At 42.9% G+C, this 17,500-nt stretch overlaps 1 protein-coding gene across 1 annotated transcript in view; it reads right to left on the bottom strand.

Annotated features, from left to right (window-relative positions):
• The window catches only part of LOC118386452 (neuropilin-2-like), a 237,768-nt gene that overhangs the window by 193,978 nt on the left and 26,290 nt on the right, over positions 1-17,500 (bottom strand). The window contains exon 2 of the mRNA XM_052521822.1: positions 6,734-6,911. Coding sequence (XP_052377782.1) covers positions 6,734-6,911 — 178 coding nt within the window. The remainder of the gene's footprint in view (positions 1-6,733; positions 6,912-17,500) is intronic.

Here is a 17,500-nt window from a genome sequence, read left to right as displayed (position 1 = left end):
GCTAACATAGCATCTCTCTCTGTTGGATAGCCATAACCAGCTAGCTAACATAGCATCTCTGTCTGTTGGATAGCCATAACCAGCTAGCTAACATAGCATCTCTGTCTGTTGGATAGCCATAGCCAGCTAGCTAACATAGCACCCCTCTCTGTTGGATAGCCATAACCAGCTAGCTAACATAGCATCCCTCTCTGTTGGATAGCCATAGCCAGCTAGCTAACATAGCATCTCTGTCTGTTGGATAGCCATAACCAGCTAGCTAACATAGCATCTCTGTCTGTTGGATAGCCATAACCAGCTAGCTAACATAGCATCCCTCTCTGTTGGATAGCCAAAGCCAGCTAGCTAACATAGCATCTCTGTCTGTTTGAGCTGGTTGGTTGAGTAGGCTAAACTAGCTGGCTGCATTAGCTAGCTAATTAAGTGAAAGGAGAAAGTTTTAACAAATTATGAAATCTCTTTCTCTTGCAACTCATTCATTTTTAAAGAAAATAATTTATTGAAAACTGTTCAACTATTGTCTTTCGCTCTCTTTGAGTCAACTACTTACCACATTTTATTCATTGCAGTGCTAGCTAGATGTAGCTTATGCTTTCAGTACTAGATTAATTCTCTGAGCCTTTCATTGGGTGGACAACATGTCAGTTCATGCGGCAAGAGCTCTGATAGGTTGGAGGACGTCCTCAGGAAGTTGTCATAATTACTGTGTAAGTCTATGGAAGGGGGTGAGAACCATGAGCCTCCTAGGTTTTGTATTGAAGTCAATGTACCCAGAGGAGGACGGAAGCTAGCTGTCCTCCAGGCTACACCATGGTGCTACCCTAAAGACTGCTGTTGAGGCTACTGTAGACTGTCGTTGAAAAACAGTGTGTTTTAATCAATAATTTGGTGACGTGAATATATTTAGTATAGTTTTATTTAAAAATGCAAACTTTTTTTTATGTTTCCCAATTTGTATTTATAAGAAATTCACTGAGGAGGACGGTCCTCCCCTTCCTCCTCTGAGGAGCCTCCACTGACCAATGTTTATCATATATCCTGATGCCTTTAGCCACCTTACCCCTATACACATCTAACCCTACCAATTCAGTATCCATGTTGTCCATATGATAATATAATAGACCGTGAAACTGACCCTGTATATACTTCCTTGTGTTGTTATTTATATTTCTCGTGTGTTTTTTGTTGTACTTAACTTTTTTCCTAACTTTTTTTCATAAATGTTTTTATCGTACTACTGATATTGATTATTGCATTTATTGGGAATGAGCGAAGTCAACAATCTGTGTTTCTATCACTCCTGTGCTACTGAAGAAGAGCAGCAGAGTGTCTTTCGACAACAGCTGCTAAAAGATTAATGTTCTCATTCCAAAAAAGACTGTCAGGAAGCATCCTGAGCCATAAATCTCTCTTTTAGAAACATGTCCTTGTATTATTGATGGCTTGTTAATAAATGGAAGAAGGGCGGAGAGAGAGAGGCTGATAGGATATGACTGGGAATGTTCACGTCCCAAATAAGACCATAGTCCCTATATAGTGCACTACTTTTGCCCAGAGCCCAATAACACCCTAGTCCCTATATAGTGCACTACTTTAGACCAGAGCCCAATGGAACCCTATTCCCTATATATAGTGCACTACTTTAGACCAGAGCCCTATTCCCTATATAGTGCACTACTTTAGACCAGAGCCCTATTCCCTATATAGTGCACTACTTTAGACCACAGCCCTATTCCCTATATAGTGCACTACTTTAGACCAGAGCCCAATGGAACCCTATTCCCTATATATATAGTGCACTACTTTAGACCAGAGCCCTATTCCCTATATAGTGCATTACTTTAGACCAGAGCCCAATGGAACCCTAGTACCTATATAGTGCACTACTTTTGCCCAGAGCCCAATAACACCCTAGTCCCTATATAGTGCACTACTTTAGACCAGAGCCCAATGGAACCCTATTCCCTATATATATAGTGCACTACTTTAGACCAGAACCCAATGGAACCCTAGTACCTATATATATAGTGCACTACTTTAGACCAGAGCCCAATGGAACCCTATTCCCTATATATATAGTGCACTACTTTAGACCAGAACCCAATGGAACCCTAGTACCTATATAGTGCACTACTTTTGCCCAGAGCCCAATAACACCCTAGTCCCTATATAGTGCACTACTTTAGACCAGAGCCCTATGGAGCCCTAAGATGCCATTTGGGACACGCCCACTATCTGTCTGCAAGGTTAGGCTTTACCAGGAGTGTCCTGTCATCTATCAGCTTGTAGACTAAACTCCATCGCAGCCCTGCACATGTATTCTGACTGTCTGTATGCATATGTTCAGGGAAGCCTCTACCGACAGTGTAATGAATGTACAGGACAGTAGAAATAAAACTAAACGTACACTAAAGAGTTTTACTTCTTTGTGTTTTACTATTTTCTACATTGTAGAATAGTAGTGAAGACATCCAAACTATGAAATAACACATATGGAATCATGTAGTAACCAAAAAAAAGTGTTAAACAAATCAACAAATATTTTATATTCTTCAAAGTGAAATGAAATAACACACATGGAATCAAATTCAAAATCAAAATCAAATCAAATGTATTTATAAAGCCCTTCGTACATCAGCTGATATCTCAAAGTGCTGTACAGAAACCCAGCCTAAAACCCCAAAAACAGCAAAGCAATGCAGGTGTAGAAGAACGGTGGACACTCCTGTATTAACCAGCACAGTTTCATAGTTTTGACGTCTTCACTGTTATTCTACAATGTAGCAAATAGTACAAAATAAAGAAAAACCTTTGAATGAGTAGATGTGTTTAAACTGTTGACTGGTTGTGTATGTTGCCTTATACGTACGTGTATATGCAGCTCAGTGCCCGCTGACACAACGGTATTCTATGTGACGTTTGAAGAGTTGGACAATGGTCAATGGTCAATGGTCAATGGTCAATGACAATTACCAATAGAGGGTAGAAGAAACAGAACTGATGTCAGGCATATGGAATGGAATGCTCCCAATACTCCACTGATTCTCTAGGGTTCTAGAATTCTGTGGCTGTTGTTGTTGTTGTTGTTGTTGTTGTGGAATTTGATTACAGAGAGATGTGGGAGATTACAGAGAGATGGGGAATATGGTGTGGGAGACAAAGAGAGATGGGGAATATGGTGTGGGAGATTACAGAGAGATGAGGAATATGGTGTGGGAGATTACAGAGAGATGGGGAATATGGTGTGGGAGATTACAGAGAGATGGGGAATATGGTGTGGGAGATTACAGAGAGATGGGGAATATGGTGTGGGAGATTACAGAGAGATGGGGAATATGGTGTGGGAGATTACAGAGAGATGGGGAATATGGTGTGGGAGATTACAGAGAGATGGGGAATATAGTGTGGGAGATTACAGAGAGATGAGGAATATGGTGTGGGAGATTACAGAGAGATGGGGAATATGGTGTGGGAGATTACAGAGAGATGAGGAATATGGTGTGGGAGGTAAAGAGAGATGGGGAATATGGTGTGGGAGGTAAAGAGAGATGGGGAATATAGTGTGGGAGATAAAGAGAGATGGGGGAATATAGTGTGGGAGATAAAGAGAGATGGGGAATATAGTGTGAGATAAAGAGAGATGGGGAATATAGTGTGGGAGATAAAGAGAGATGGGGAATATGGTGTGGGAGATTACAGAGAGATGAGGAATATGATGTGGGAGATTACAGAGAGCTGAGGAATATGGTGTGGGAGATAAAGAGAAATGAGGAATAAATTGTGTGAGTTAAAGAGAGATGAGGAATATGGTGTGGGAGATAAAGAGAGATGGGGAATATAGTGTGGGAGATAAAGAGAGATGGGGAATATGGTGTGGGAGATAAAGAGAGATGGGGAATATGGTGTGGGAGATTACAGAGAGATGAGGAATATGGTGTGGGAGATTACAGAGAGATGAGGAATATGGTGTGGGAGATAAAGAAAGATGGGGAATATGGTGTGGGAGATAACAGAGAGATGGGGAATATGGTGTGGGAGGTAAAGAGAGATGGGGAATATGGTGTGGGAGATAAAGAGATGAGGAATATGGTGTGGGAGATTACAGAGATATGAGGAATATGGTGTGGGAGATAAAGAGAGATGGGGAATATAGTGTCGGAGATAAAGAGATGGGGAATATAGTGTGGGAGATTACAGAGAGATGGGGAATATGGTGTGGGAGATTACAGAGAGATGAGGAATATGGTGTGGGAGATAAAGAGAGATGGGGAATATAGTGTCGGAGTTAAAGAGAGATGGGGAATATAGTGTGGGAGATTACAGAGAGATGGGGAATATGGCGTGGGAGATTACAGAGAGATGGGGAATATGGTGTGGGAGATTACAGAGAGATGAGGAATATGGTGTGGGAGATAAAGAGAGATGAGGAATATGGTGTGGGAGATTACAGAGAGATAGGAATATAGTGTGGGAGATTACAGAGAGATGGGGAATATGGTGTGGGAGATTACAGAGAGATGGGGAATATAGTGTGGGAGATTACAGAGAGATGGGGAATATGGTGTGGGAGATAAAGAGAGATGGGGAATATGGTGTGGGAGATTACAGAGAGATGAGGAATATGGTGTGGGAGGTAAAGAGAGATGGGGAATATAGTGTGGGAGATTACAGAGAGATGAGGAATATGGTGTGGGAGATTACAGAGGGATGAGGAATATGGTGTGGGAGGTAAAGAGAGATGGGGAATATGGTGTGGGAGGTAAAGAGAGATGGGGAATATAGTGTGGGAGATAAAGAGAGATAACGCCAAGAGCTTGTTATGAGGGAAACTGAGACAGAAACAGCAGGGAGCTGGAAATTGTGTTGGATATAAACAGAACAGATCTCCTTCTCTGTGGTGTTGGATATAAACAGAACAGATCTCCTTCTCTGTGGTGTTGGATATAAACAGAACAGATCTCACTGTGGTGTTGGATATAAACAGAACAGATCTCACTGTGGTGTTGGATATAAACAGAACAGATCTCTGTGGTGTTGGATATAAACAGAACAGATCTCACTGTGGTGTTGGATATAAACAGAACAGATCTCTGTGGTGTTGGATATAAACAGAACAGATCTCACTGTGGTGTTGGATATAAACAGAACAGATCTCTCTGTGGTGTTGGATATAAACAGAACAGATCTCACTGTGGTGTTGGATATAAACAGAACAGATCTCTCTGTGGTGTTGGATATAAACAGAACAGATCTCACTGTGGTGTTGGATATAAACAGAACAGATCTCTGTGGTGTTGGATATAAACAGAACAGATCTCACTGTGGTGTTGGATATAAACAGAACAGATCTCTCTGTGGTGTTGGATATAAACAAAACAGATCTCACTGTGGTGTTGGATATAAACAGAACAGATCTCTGTGGTGTTGGATATAAACAGAACAGATCTCTGTGGTGTTGGATATAAACATAACAGATCTCACTGTGGTGTTGGATATAAACAGAACAGATCTCACTGTGGTGTTGGATATAAACAGAATAGATCTCTGTGGTGTTGGATATAAACAGAACAGATCTCTGTGGTGTTGGATATAAACAGAACAGATCTCACTGTGGTGTTGGATATAAACAGTATAGATCTCTGTGGTGTTGGATATAAACAGAACAGATCTCACTGTGGTGTTGGATATAAACAGAACAGATCTCACTGTGGTGTTGGATATAAACAGAACAGATCTCACTGTGGTGTTGGATATAAACAGAACAGATCTCACTGTGGTGTTGGATATAAACAGAACAGATCTCACTGTGGTGTTGGATATAAACAGAACAGATCTCACTGTGGTGTTGGATATAAACAGAACAGATCTCACTGTGGTGTTGGATATAAACAGAACAGATCTCACTGTGGTGTTGGATATACACAGAACAGATCTCACTGTGGTGTTGGATATAAACAGAACAGATCTCACTGTGGTGTTGGATATAAACAGAACAGATCTCTCTGTGGTGTTGGATATAAACAGAACAGATCTCACTGTGGTGTTGGATATAAACAGAACAGATCTCTGTGGTGTTGGATATAAACAGAACAGATCTCACTGTGGTGTTGGATATAAACAGAACAGATCTCTCTGTGGTGTTGGATATAAACAGAACAGATCTCACTGTGGTGTTGGATATAAACAGAACAGATCTCACTGTGGTGTTGGATATAAACAGAACAGATCTCTCTGTGGTGTTGGATATAAACAGAACAGATCTCTCTGTGGTGTTGGATATAAACAGAACAGATCTCTCTGTGGTGTTGGATATAAACAGAACAGATCTCTGTGGTGTTGGATATAAACAGAACAGATCTCTCTGTGGTGTTGGATATAAACAGAACAGATCTCACTGTGGTGTTGGATATAAACAGAACAGATCTCACTGTGGTGTTGGATATAAACAGAACAGATCTCTGTGGTGTTGGATATAAACAGAACAGATCTCTCTGTGGTGTTGGATATAAACAGAACAGATCTCACTGTGGTGTTGGATATAAACAGAACAGATCTCTCTGTGGTGTTGGATATAAACAGAATAGATCTCACTGTGGTGTTGGATATAAACAGAACAGATCTCACTGTGGTGTTGGATATAAACAGAACAGATCTCTGTGGTGTTGGATATAAACAGAACAGATCTCACTGTGGTGTTGGATATACACAGTACAGATCTCCTTCTCTGTCTCACCTGCAGTCTAGCTTCTCCAGTTCAAAGTGGGGGTTGAAGTTGAGGACGATACGCTGGGAAGGTTCTGGGGCGGTGACGACCCAGCGACAGCTCTGATGAGGGGGGTACTCCAGAGGGTACCCCGGGGTGGTGATGTACCCGGCGTTGCTGGCGTCAAAATGTCCGCCACACGCCTCACCTATAGGACAGACAGAGGTTTTCAGTCAGAACGTGAGGACAGACAACAGAGGTTTTCAGTCAGAACGTGAGGACAGACAACAGAGGTTTTCAGTCAGAACGTGAGGACAGACAACAGAGGTTTTCAGTCAGAACGTGAGGACAGACAACACAGAGGTTTTCAGTCAGAACGTGAGGACAGACAACACAGAGGTTTTCAGTCAGAACGTGAGGACAGACAACAAACAGAGGTTTTCAGTCTGAACGTGAGGACAGACAACAAACAGAGGTTTTCAGTCAGAACGTGAGGACAGACAACAGAGGTTTTCAGTCAGAACGTGAGGACAGACAACAGAGGTTTTCAGTCAGAACGTGAGGACAGACAACAGAGGTTTTCAGTCAGAACGTGAGGACAGACAACAGAGGTTTTCAGTCAGAACGTGAGGACAGACAACACAGAGGTTTTCAGTCAGAACGTGAGGACAGACAACACAGAGGTTTTCAGTCAGAACGTGAGGACAGACAACAAACAGAGGTTTTCAGTCTGAACGTGAGGACAGACAACAAACAGAGGTTTTCAGTCAGAACGTGAGGACAGACAACAGAGGTTTTCAGTCAGAACGTGAGGACAGACAACAAACAGAGGTTTTCAGTCAGAACGTGAGGACAGACAACAGAGGTTTTCAGTCAGAACGTGAGGACAGACAACAGAGGTTTTCAGTCAGAACGTGAGGACAGACAACACAGAGGTTTTCAGTCAGAACGTGAGGACAGACAACAAAGGTTTTCAGTCAGAACGTGAGGACAGACAACAACAGAGGTTTTCAGTCAGAACGTGAGGACAGACAACAGAGGTTTTCAGTCAGAACGTGAGGACAGACAACAAACAGAGGTTTTCAGTCAGAACGTGAGGACAGACAACAAACAGAGGTTTTCAGTCAGAACGTGAGGACAGACAACACAGAGGTTTTCAGTCAGAACGTGAGGACAGACAACACAGAGGTTTTCAGTCAGAACGTGAGGACAGACAACAGAGGTTTTCAGTCAGAACGTGAGGACAGACAACACAGAGGTTTTCAGTCAGAACGTGAGGACAGACAACAGAGGTTTTCAGTCAGAACGTGAGGACAGACAACAGAGGTTTTCAGTCAGAACGTGAGGACAGACAACACAGAGGTTTTCAGTCAGAACGTGAGGACAGACAACAACACAGGTTTTCAGTCAGAACGTGAGGACAGACAACACAGAGGTTTTCAGTCAGAACGTGAGGACAGACAACAGAGGTTTTCAGTCAGAACGTGAGGACAGACAACAGAGGTTTTCAGTCAGAACGTGAGGACAGACAACAAACAGAGGTTTTCAGTCAGAACGTGAGGACAGACAACACAGAGGTTTTCAGTCAGAACGTGAGGACAGACAACACAGAGGTTTTCAGTCAGAACGTGAGGACAGACAACAGAGGTTTTCAGTCAGAACGTGAGATAATAAAACCATATCTAGTTCAGGTCTTTGGTAAAGTTCTGGGTCTACTAATGTCTGTGGGAAGAGACTATACCTCTTCATCCCAAAACCGCAAGGCCTGACAATGCTTCCTGGTGAACGACCCTCCCAAATCTATGGCGGCACGTTGAGGGTTAAACTGTCCACACCGTATTCTCACTGTGCTGTAGCAGACCAGTCAGTAAACCTAAAGGACACACGGGATCACAGTAGTGCACTCTCTCTGCCTGTCTGTTGTATAATAACCTCACTGTCAGTAGACAGGAAGTGACAGACAAGCTGTCTCTGTGTTAAGAGGTCAGGGGTCGGGTTAACGCTGCGAGTTAGATGGAGAGGCTCACAAAGCATCCGTTCTGACCCGACACACAAACACACTCACACACACTAGTCTCCCCCCACCCCCACAACACACACACACACTAGTCCCCCCCACACACACGCAGGAAGCTTCAACACACACTAGTCCCCCCCACACACACTGTCCCCCCCACACACACGCAGGAAGCTTCAACACACACTGTCCCCCCACACACACACTGTCCCCCCCCCACACACACGCAGGAAGCTTCAACACAGGGTGTTATGTCTCTTCTCTGTGTATTATATGATGAGTCAGCCCCTCAGCTGTCAACCACAGTCACTTTTCACTTTCAATTACTTCACCAAAACAGAGATTGATGTGTTAGAGAGGCAGGAAGGGAGACAAGCATGTAGAGCATTAGACAACATGGTCCACAAGACAACGGCAGAGTAGAGTAGAATAGAGTAGACTAGAGTAGACAAAAGTAGACTAGACTAGAGTAAAATAGAGTAGACTAGACTAGAGTAGAGTAGACTAGAATAGAGTAAAATAGATAAGAATAGAGTAGACTAGAATAAAGAAGAATAGACTAGACTAGAGTAGAGCAGAGTAGAGTGGAGTAGACTAGAGTAGAATAGACTAGACTAGAGTAGAGCAGAGTAGAGTAGAGTAGAGTATAGTTGAACAGACTAGACTAGAGTAGAATAGAGTAGACTAGAGTAGACTAGACTAGAGTAGAATAGACTAGAGTAGAGTAGAATAGACTAGAGTAGAGTATAATAGACTAGAGTAGAGTAGAATAGACTAGACTAGAATAGACTAGACTAGAGTAGAATAGACTAGACTAGAGTAGAATAGACTAGACTAGAGTAGAATAGACTAGACTAGAATAGACTAGACTAGAGTAGAATAGACTAGACTAGAGTAGAATAGACTAGACTAAAGTATAATAGATTAGACTAGAGTATTTTTTTATTTGTATTTATTTTACCAGGTACGTTGACTGAGAACACATTCTCATTTACAGCAACGACCTGGGGAATAGTCACAGGGGAGGGGGGTGAATGAGACAATTGTGAACTGGGGATGATTAGGTGGCCACGATGGTTTGAGAGCCAGATTACCGGGGTTAACACCCCTACTCTTACAATAAGTGCCATGGGATCTTTAATGACCTCAGAGAGTCAGGACACGCATTTAACGTCCCATCCGAAAGACAGCACCCTACACAGGGTAGTGTCCCCAATCACTGCCCTGGGATATTATTTAGACCAGAGGAAAGAGTGCCTCCTACTGGCCCTCAAACACCACTTCCAGCAGCATCTGGTCTCCCATCCAGGGACCAGCCAGGACCAACCCTCCTTAGCTTCAGAAGCAAGTACACTAGAGTAGACTTGAATACAGTAGAGTGCAGTGGAGTAGAGTAGAGTAGAGTAGAGTAGAGTAGAGTAGAGTAGAGTAGAGTAGAGTAGACTAGAATAGAGTAGAGTGCAGTGGAGTAGAGTAGAGTAGACTAGAGTAGAGTGCAGTAGAGTAGAGTGCAGTAGAGTAGAGTAAAATAGAGTAGAGCAGAGTAGAGCAGAGTAGACTAGAGCAGAGTAGAGTAGAGTAGAGTAGAGTGCAGTGGAGTAGAGTAGACAAGAGCAGAGTACAGCAAAGTAGAGCAGAGTAGAGTGCAGTAGAGTACAGTAGAGTACAGTAGAGTACAGTAATGTAGAGTAGAGTACCGTAGAGTACAGTAGAGTAGAGTACAGTAGAGTATAATAGAGCAGAGTACAGCAAAGTACAGTAGAGTCATGTAGGGCAGAGTACAGAATATTAGAGTAGAGTAGAGTACAGTATAGTAGAGTACAGAATAGTACAGTAGAATAGAGTAGAGTAGAGTAGAGTAGAGTAGAGTAGAGTAGAGTAGAGTAGAGTAGAGTAGAGTACAGTACAGTAGAGCAGAGTACAGTAGAGTAGAGTAGAGTAGAGTAGAGTAGAGTAGAGTAGAGTAGAGCAGAGCAGAGTTGAGTAGAGTATAGCATAGTATAGTATAGTACAGTAGAGTAGAGTTGAGTTGAGTAGAGTAGACGACAGTAGTTTTGAGTAGAGTATAGTACAGTAGAGTAGAGTTGAGTAGAGCAGAGTAGAGTAGAGTATAGTATAGTATAGTATAGCATAGTAGAGTATAGTACAGTAGATTAGAGTTGAGTAGAGTAGACAAAAGTAGTTTTGAATAGAGTAGAGTAGAGTAGAGTAGAGTAGAGTAGAGTAGAGTACAGTAGAGTAGAGTTGAGTAGAGTAGATGACAGTAGTTTTGAGTAGAGTATAGTACAGTACAGTAGAGTAGAGTAGAGTAGAGTAGAGTAGAGTTCAGTAGAGAAGATCAGAGTTGAGCAGAACAGAGCAGAATATACCAGAGCAGAGTAGAGTACATTAGAGTACAGTGTACTGTTGTTATACACTACAGCACTACTGTGTTTTATATGGACAACCTGTGTTGACTGCAGCACGGCCAAGTGTAATGGAATGAAAGACAGAACACACTACAGTACAAACACAAGTTGTAGTTGGTGTCTCTCCAGCCCCCCATGGTCCCAGCAGGAGGTTCTGGAAGGCCTTCAAACAGACACGTTTGATTGACAGTTTGAGGTCTGCTTGTGTGGCTGGCTTTCACACACACACACACACACACACACACACACACACACACACACACACACACACACACACACACACACACACACACACACACACACACACACACACACACACACACACACACACACACACACACGCACACGCACACGCACACGCACACGCGCACACACTGTGGCTGGCTTCCACCACAATATCTGTGACCAATCACATCTCAACATCTGCTCTATGCCAGCCGGTTCATCTTTCCTGGAACACAATGATCCTTATGGGTCACATCCCCTTCACTCTTCACCATCGTTACATGTCCTGCATACTAGAAAGGAACACTAGATCACTGGAACACTAGTTCTAGAACACTACACCAGTACTAGAACACTAGAACACTAGATCACTGGAACACTAGTTCTAGAACACTACACCAGTACTAGAACACTAGAACACTAGATCACTGGAACACTAGTTCTAGAACACAACAACACTTCTAGAACACAAGATTACTGGAACACTAGTTGAAGAACACTACAACACTACTAGAACACTAGATTACTCGAACACTAGTTCTAGAACACTACAACACTACTAGAATACTAGATTACTGGAACACTAGTTCTAGAACACTACAACACTACTAGAACACCAGATTACTGGAACACTAGTTGTAGAACACTACACCACTACTAGAACACTAGATTACTGGGACACTAGTTCTAGAACACTACAACACAAATAGACCACTAGATTACTGGAACACTAGTTCTAGAACACTACAACAATACTAGAACACTAGATTACTGGAACACTAGTTCTAGAACACTACAACACTACTAGAACACTAGATTACTGGAACACTAGTTCTAGAACACTACAACACTACTAGAACACCAGATTACTGGAACACTAGTTGTAGAACACTACACCACTACTAGAACACTAGATTACTGGGACACTAGTTCTAGAACACTACAACACTACTAGAATACTAGATTACTAGAACACTAGTTCTAGAACACTACACCACACCTAGAAGACTAGATTACTGGAACACTAGTTCTAGAACACTACAACACTACTAGAACATGAGATTAATTGAACACTAGTTCTAGAACGCTACAACACTATTAGAACACTAGATCACTAGATTACTGGAACACTAGTTCTAGAACACTACACCTCTACTAGAACACTAGATTACTGGAACACTAGTTGTAGAACACTACAACACTACTAGAACACTAGATTACTGGAACACTAGTTCTAGAACACTACAACACTACGAGAACACTAGATTACTGGAACACTAGTTCTAGAACACTACAACAATACTAGAACACTAGATTACTGGAACACTAGTTCTAGAACACTACAACACTACTAGAACACTAGATTACTGGAACACTAGTTCTAGAACACTACAACACTACTAGAACACTAGATTACTGGGATACTAGTTCTAGAACACTACAACACTACTAGAATACTAGATTACTAGAACACTAGTTCTAGAACACTACAACACTACTAGAACACTAGATTACTGGACCACTAGTACTAGAACACTAGATTACTAGAACACTAGTTCTAGAACACTACAACACTACTAGAACACGAGATTAATTGAACACTAGTTCTAGAACGCTACAACACTATTAGAACACTAGATCACTAGATTACTGGAACACTAGTTCTAGAACACTACACCTCTACTAGAACACTAGATTACTGGAACACTAGTTGTAGAACACTACACCACTATTAGAACACTAGATTATTGGAACACTAGTTCTAGAACACTACAACACTACTAGAACACTAGATTACTGGACCACTAGTACTAGAACACTAGATTACTGGAACACTAGAACTAAAACACTAGATTACTGGAACACTAGTTCTAGAACACTACACCACTACTAGAACACTAGATTACTGGAACACTAGTTCTAGAACACTACAACACTACTAGAACACAAGATTACTGGACCACTAGTACTAGAACACTAGATTACTGGAACACTAGAACTAAAACACTAGATTACTGGAACACTAGTTCTAGAACACTACACCACTACTAGAACACTAGATTACTGGAACACTAGTTCTAGAACACTACAACACTACTAGAACACAAGATTACTGGACCACTAGTTCTAGAACACTACAACACTACTAGAACACTAGATTACTGGAAGACTAGTTCTAGAACACTACAACACTACTAGAACACTAGATTACTGGAACACTAGTTCTAGAACACTACACCACTACTAGAACACTAGATTACTGGAACACTAGTTCTAGAACACTACAACACTACTAGAACACAAGATTACTGGACCACTAGTTCTAGAACACTACAACACTACTAGAACACAAGATTACTGGACCACTAGTTCTAGAACACTACAACGCTACTAGAACTCAGCCAGGTTCAACACAGACCTGGTATCATTCAAACACTGTCTGCCTGCACACTGCATGACTTAATACCCACTGCTGTGAATAGTCCCCTGCCTGTCCTCTTCAATGTGTCAGATATTGAAAAGGAACAATAAGAACCAGATGCCTCAACTGCGATAGACTTTGAAGTGTTGACATTTCCACAGCTACTATATCTTAAAAGGCATGTTTTATGTACTGCGGTCTCTTCTCCGTTGCTCTTCGATGGCCCGTAACTTATTCACTACCAAATATAGGCCCACAGTACACTGACAAACACACACACACACACACACATGCACACACACACACACGCACACGCACACACACACACACACACACACACACACACACACACACACACACACACACACACACACACACACACACACACACACATAGCACACACACACACATAGCACACATTGCAAGTGTAACGGATGTGAAACGGCTAGCTTAGTTAGCGGTGTGCGCTAAATAGCGTTTCAATCGGTGACGTCACTCGCTCTGAGACCTTGAACTAGTAGTTCCACTTGCTCTGCAAGAGCCGCGGCTTTTGTGGAGCGATGGGTAACGATGCTTCGTGAGTGACTGTTGTTGATGTGTGCAGAGGGTCCCTGGTTCGCGCTCGGGTATGGGCGGGGGGACGGTCTAAAGTTATACTGTTACATGTATATATATTCACAGGTACATCTTCTTTCTTCCATAAGAGGAAAACAATAAAATATTTTCAACATTGCTCTCATCCTCAAGTTCCCTCCTAGTGTCTGTTATCATTTCTCTCACCCTCAAGTTCCCTCCTAGTGTCTGTTATCATTTCTCTCACCCTCACGTTCCCTCTAGTTCCATTTCTCTCACCCTCACGTTCCCTCCTAGTGTCTGTTATCATTTCTCTCACCCTCACGTTCCCTCCTAGTGTCTGTTATCATTGCTCCCATCCCCAAGTTCCCGCAAAACACCAATCTCAAAGTAAACAGTGAAGAGTCGACTCCGGGATGCTTGGCCTTCTAGGCAGAGCTGTAAAGAAAAAGCCATAGCTCTGACTGGCCAATAAAAGAAAATATTTAGATGGGCAAAAGAACACAGACACTGGACAGAGGAACTCTGCCTAGAAGTCCAGCAGCCCGGAGTCTCCTCTTCACTGTTGACGTTGAGACTGGTGTTTTGCGGGTACTATTTAATGAAGCTGCCAGTTGAGGACTTGTGAGGCGTCTATTTCTCAAACTAGACACTCTAATGTACTTGTCCTCTTTCTCAGTTGTAGTGGGGGCTGTAGTGGGGGGCTGTCGTGAGGGCTCAGAGAGAAGAGGAGACAGGAAGAGGCTGACTGCCGAGCAGAGCAGAGCGAAGAGAAAGAGTACTTCAGTGTCTGTGCTGTTCCAGGAGTCTCGCGTTCTCCCCACTCTGACGCACACTGCCACACGCTATCACACAAACACACACACACACACACACACACACACACACACACACACACACACACACACACACACACACACACACACACACACACACACACACACACACACACACACACACACACACACACACAGTCAATGGGGGCACAGGGTGGAGGAGGGGAGAGGAGAGGAGACATCAACCCTGTTTGCGCTCCTCTCTCATTCTCTTTATTTCACACACAGTCAGAGACACACAGTTAGATTATTCACAGTCAGAGACACACAGTTAGATTATTCACACAGTCAGAGATACACAGTTAGATTATTCACACAGTCAGAGACACACAGTTAGATTATTCACACAGTCAGAGACACACAGTTAGATTATTCACACAGTCAGAGACACACAGTTAGATTATTCACACAGTCAGAGACACACAGTTAGATTATTCACAGTCAGAGACACACAGTTAGATTATTCACACAGTCAGAGACACACAGTTAGATTATTCACACAGTCAGAGACACACAGTTAGATTATTCACAGTCAGAGACACACAGTTAGATTATTCACAGTCAGAGACACACAGTTAGATTATTCACACAGTCAGAGACACACAGTTAGATTATTCACACAGTCAGAGACACACAGTTAGATTATTCACACAGTCAGAGACACACAGTTAGATTATTCACACAGTCAGAGACACACAGTTAGATTATTCACACAGTCAGAGACACACAGTTAGATTATTCACACAGAGACACAGTTAGATTATTCACACAGTCAGAGACACACAGTTATTCACAGTCAGAGATACACAGTTAGATTATTCAGTCAGAGACACACAGTTAGATTATTCACACAGTCACACAGTCAGAGACACACAGTTAGATTATTCACACAGTCAGAGACACACAGTTAGAGTTATTCACACAGTCAGAGACACACAGTTAGATTATTCACACAGGACGCTCCGTAGTGTAGGTGATAACGTGTCCTGTAACTAAACTCTGTGTGACACCCAAAGCATCACATGAGGACCAGTCACCCAAAGCATCACATGATGATGACCAGTCACCCAAAGCATCACATGATGATCAGTCACCCAAAGCATCACATGATGACCAGTCACCCAAAGCATCACATGATGACCAGTCACCCAAAGCATCACATGATGATGACCAGTCACCCAAAGCATCACATGATGACCAGTCACCCAAAGCATCACATGATGATGACCAGTCACCCAAAGCATCACATGATGACCAGTCACCCAAAGCATCACATGAGGACCAGTCACCCAAAGCATCACATGATGATCAGTCACCCAAAGCATCACATGATGATGACCAGTCACCCAAAGCATCACATGATGACCAGTCACCCAAAGCATCACATGAGGACCAGTCACCCAAAGCATCACATGATGATCAGTCACCCAAAGCATCACATGATGATGACCAGTCACCCAAAGCATCACATGATGATCAGTCACCCAAAGCATCACATGATGATGACCAGTCACCCAAAGCATCACATGATGATGACCAGTCACCCAAAGCATCACATGATGACCAGTCACCCAAAGCATCACATGATGATGACCAGTCACCCAAAGCATCACATGAGGACCAGTCAACCAAAGCATCACATGATGCTGTCTTCCTATGTCAGATCTATCAAAGTGATCCATTTTTACATCACAACGGTTCACGACACATCCATTATCACTGAAAATGAACATGTTTTTTCCTCTCTATCAGTATGGCTCTGTGTCTACCTGACAGACAGACTGCCTACCTGACAGACAGACTGCCTACCTGACAGACAGACTGCCTAACTGACAGACAGACTGCCTGCCTGCCTGATATATGGGAGAGTATATCTGTTTATCAGAGACAGACAGGGTCCTTAGTGTAGAGAGAGACAGACAGGGAGCTTAGTGGAGAGAGAGACAGACAGGGAGCTTAGTGGAGAGAGAGACAGACAGGGAGCTTAGTGGAGAGAGAGACAGACAGGGAGCTTAGTGGAGAGAGAGACAGACAGGGAGCTTAGTGGAGAGAGAGACAGACAGGGAGCTTAGTGGAGAGAGAGACAGACAGGGAGCTTAGTGGAGAGAGAGACAGACAGGGAGCTTAGTGGAGAGAGAGACAGACAGGGAGCTTAGTGTAGAGAGAGAGACAGACAGGGAGCTTAGTGGAGAGAGAGACAGACAGGGAGCTTAGTGGAGAGAGAGAGACAGACAGGGAGCTTAGTGGAGAGAGAGACAGCCAGGGAGCTTAGTGGAGAGAGAGACAGACAGGGTTCTTAGTGTAGAGATAGAGACA

Source organism: Oncorhynchus keta, chromosome 7 (genome assembly GCF_023373465.1).
Source record: "Oncorhynchus keta strain PuntledgeMale-10-30-2019 chromosome 7, Oket_V2, whole genome shotgun sequence".
Lineage (NCBI taxonomy): Eukaryota > Metazoa > Chordata > Actinopteri > Salmoniformes > Salmonidae > Oncorhynchus > Oncorhynchus keta.
This window is presented reverse-complemented; position numbering and strand designations above follow the sequence as displayed.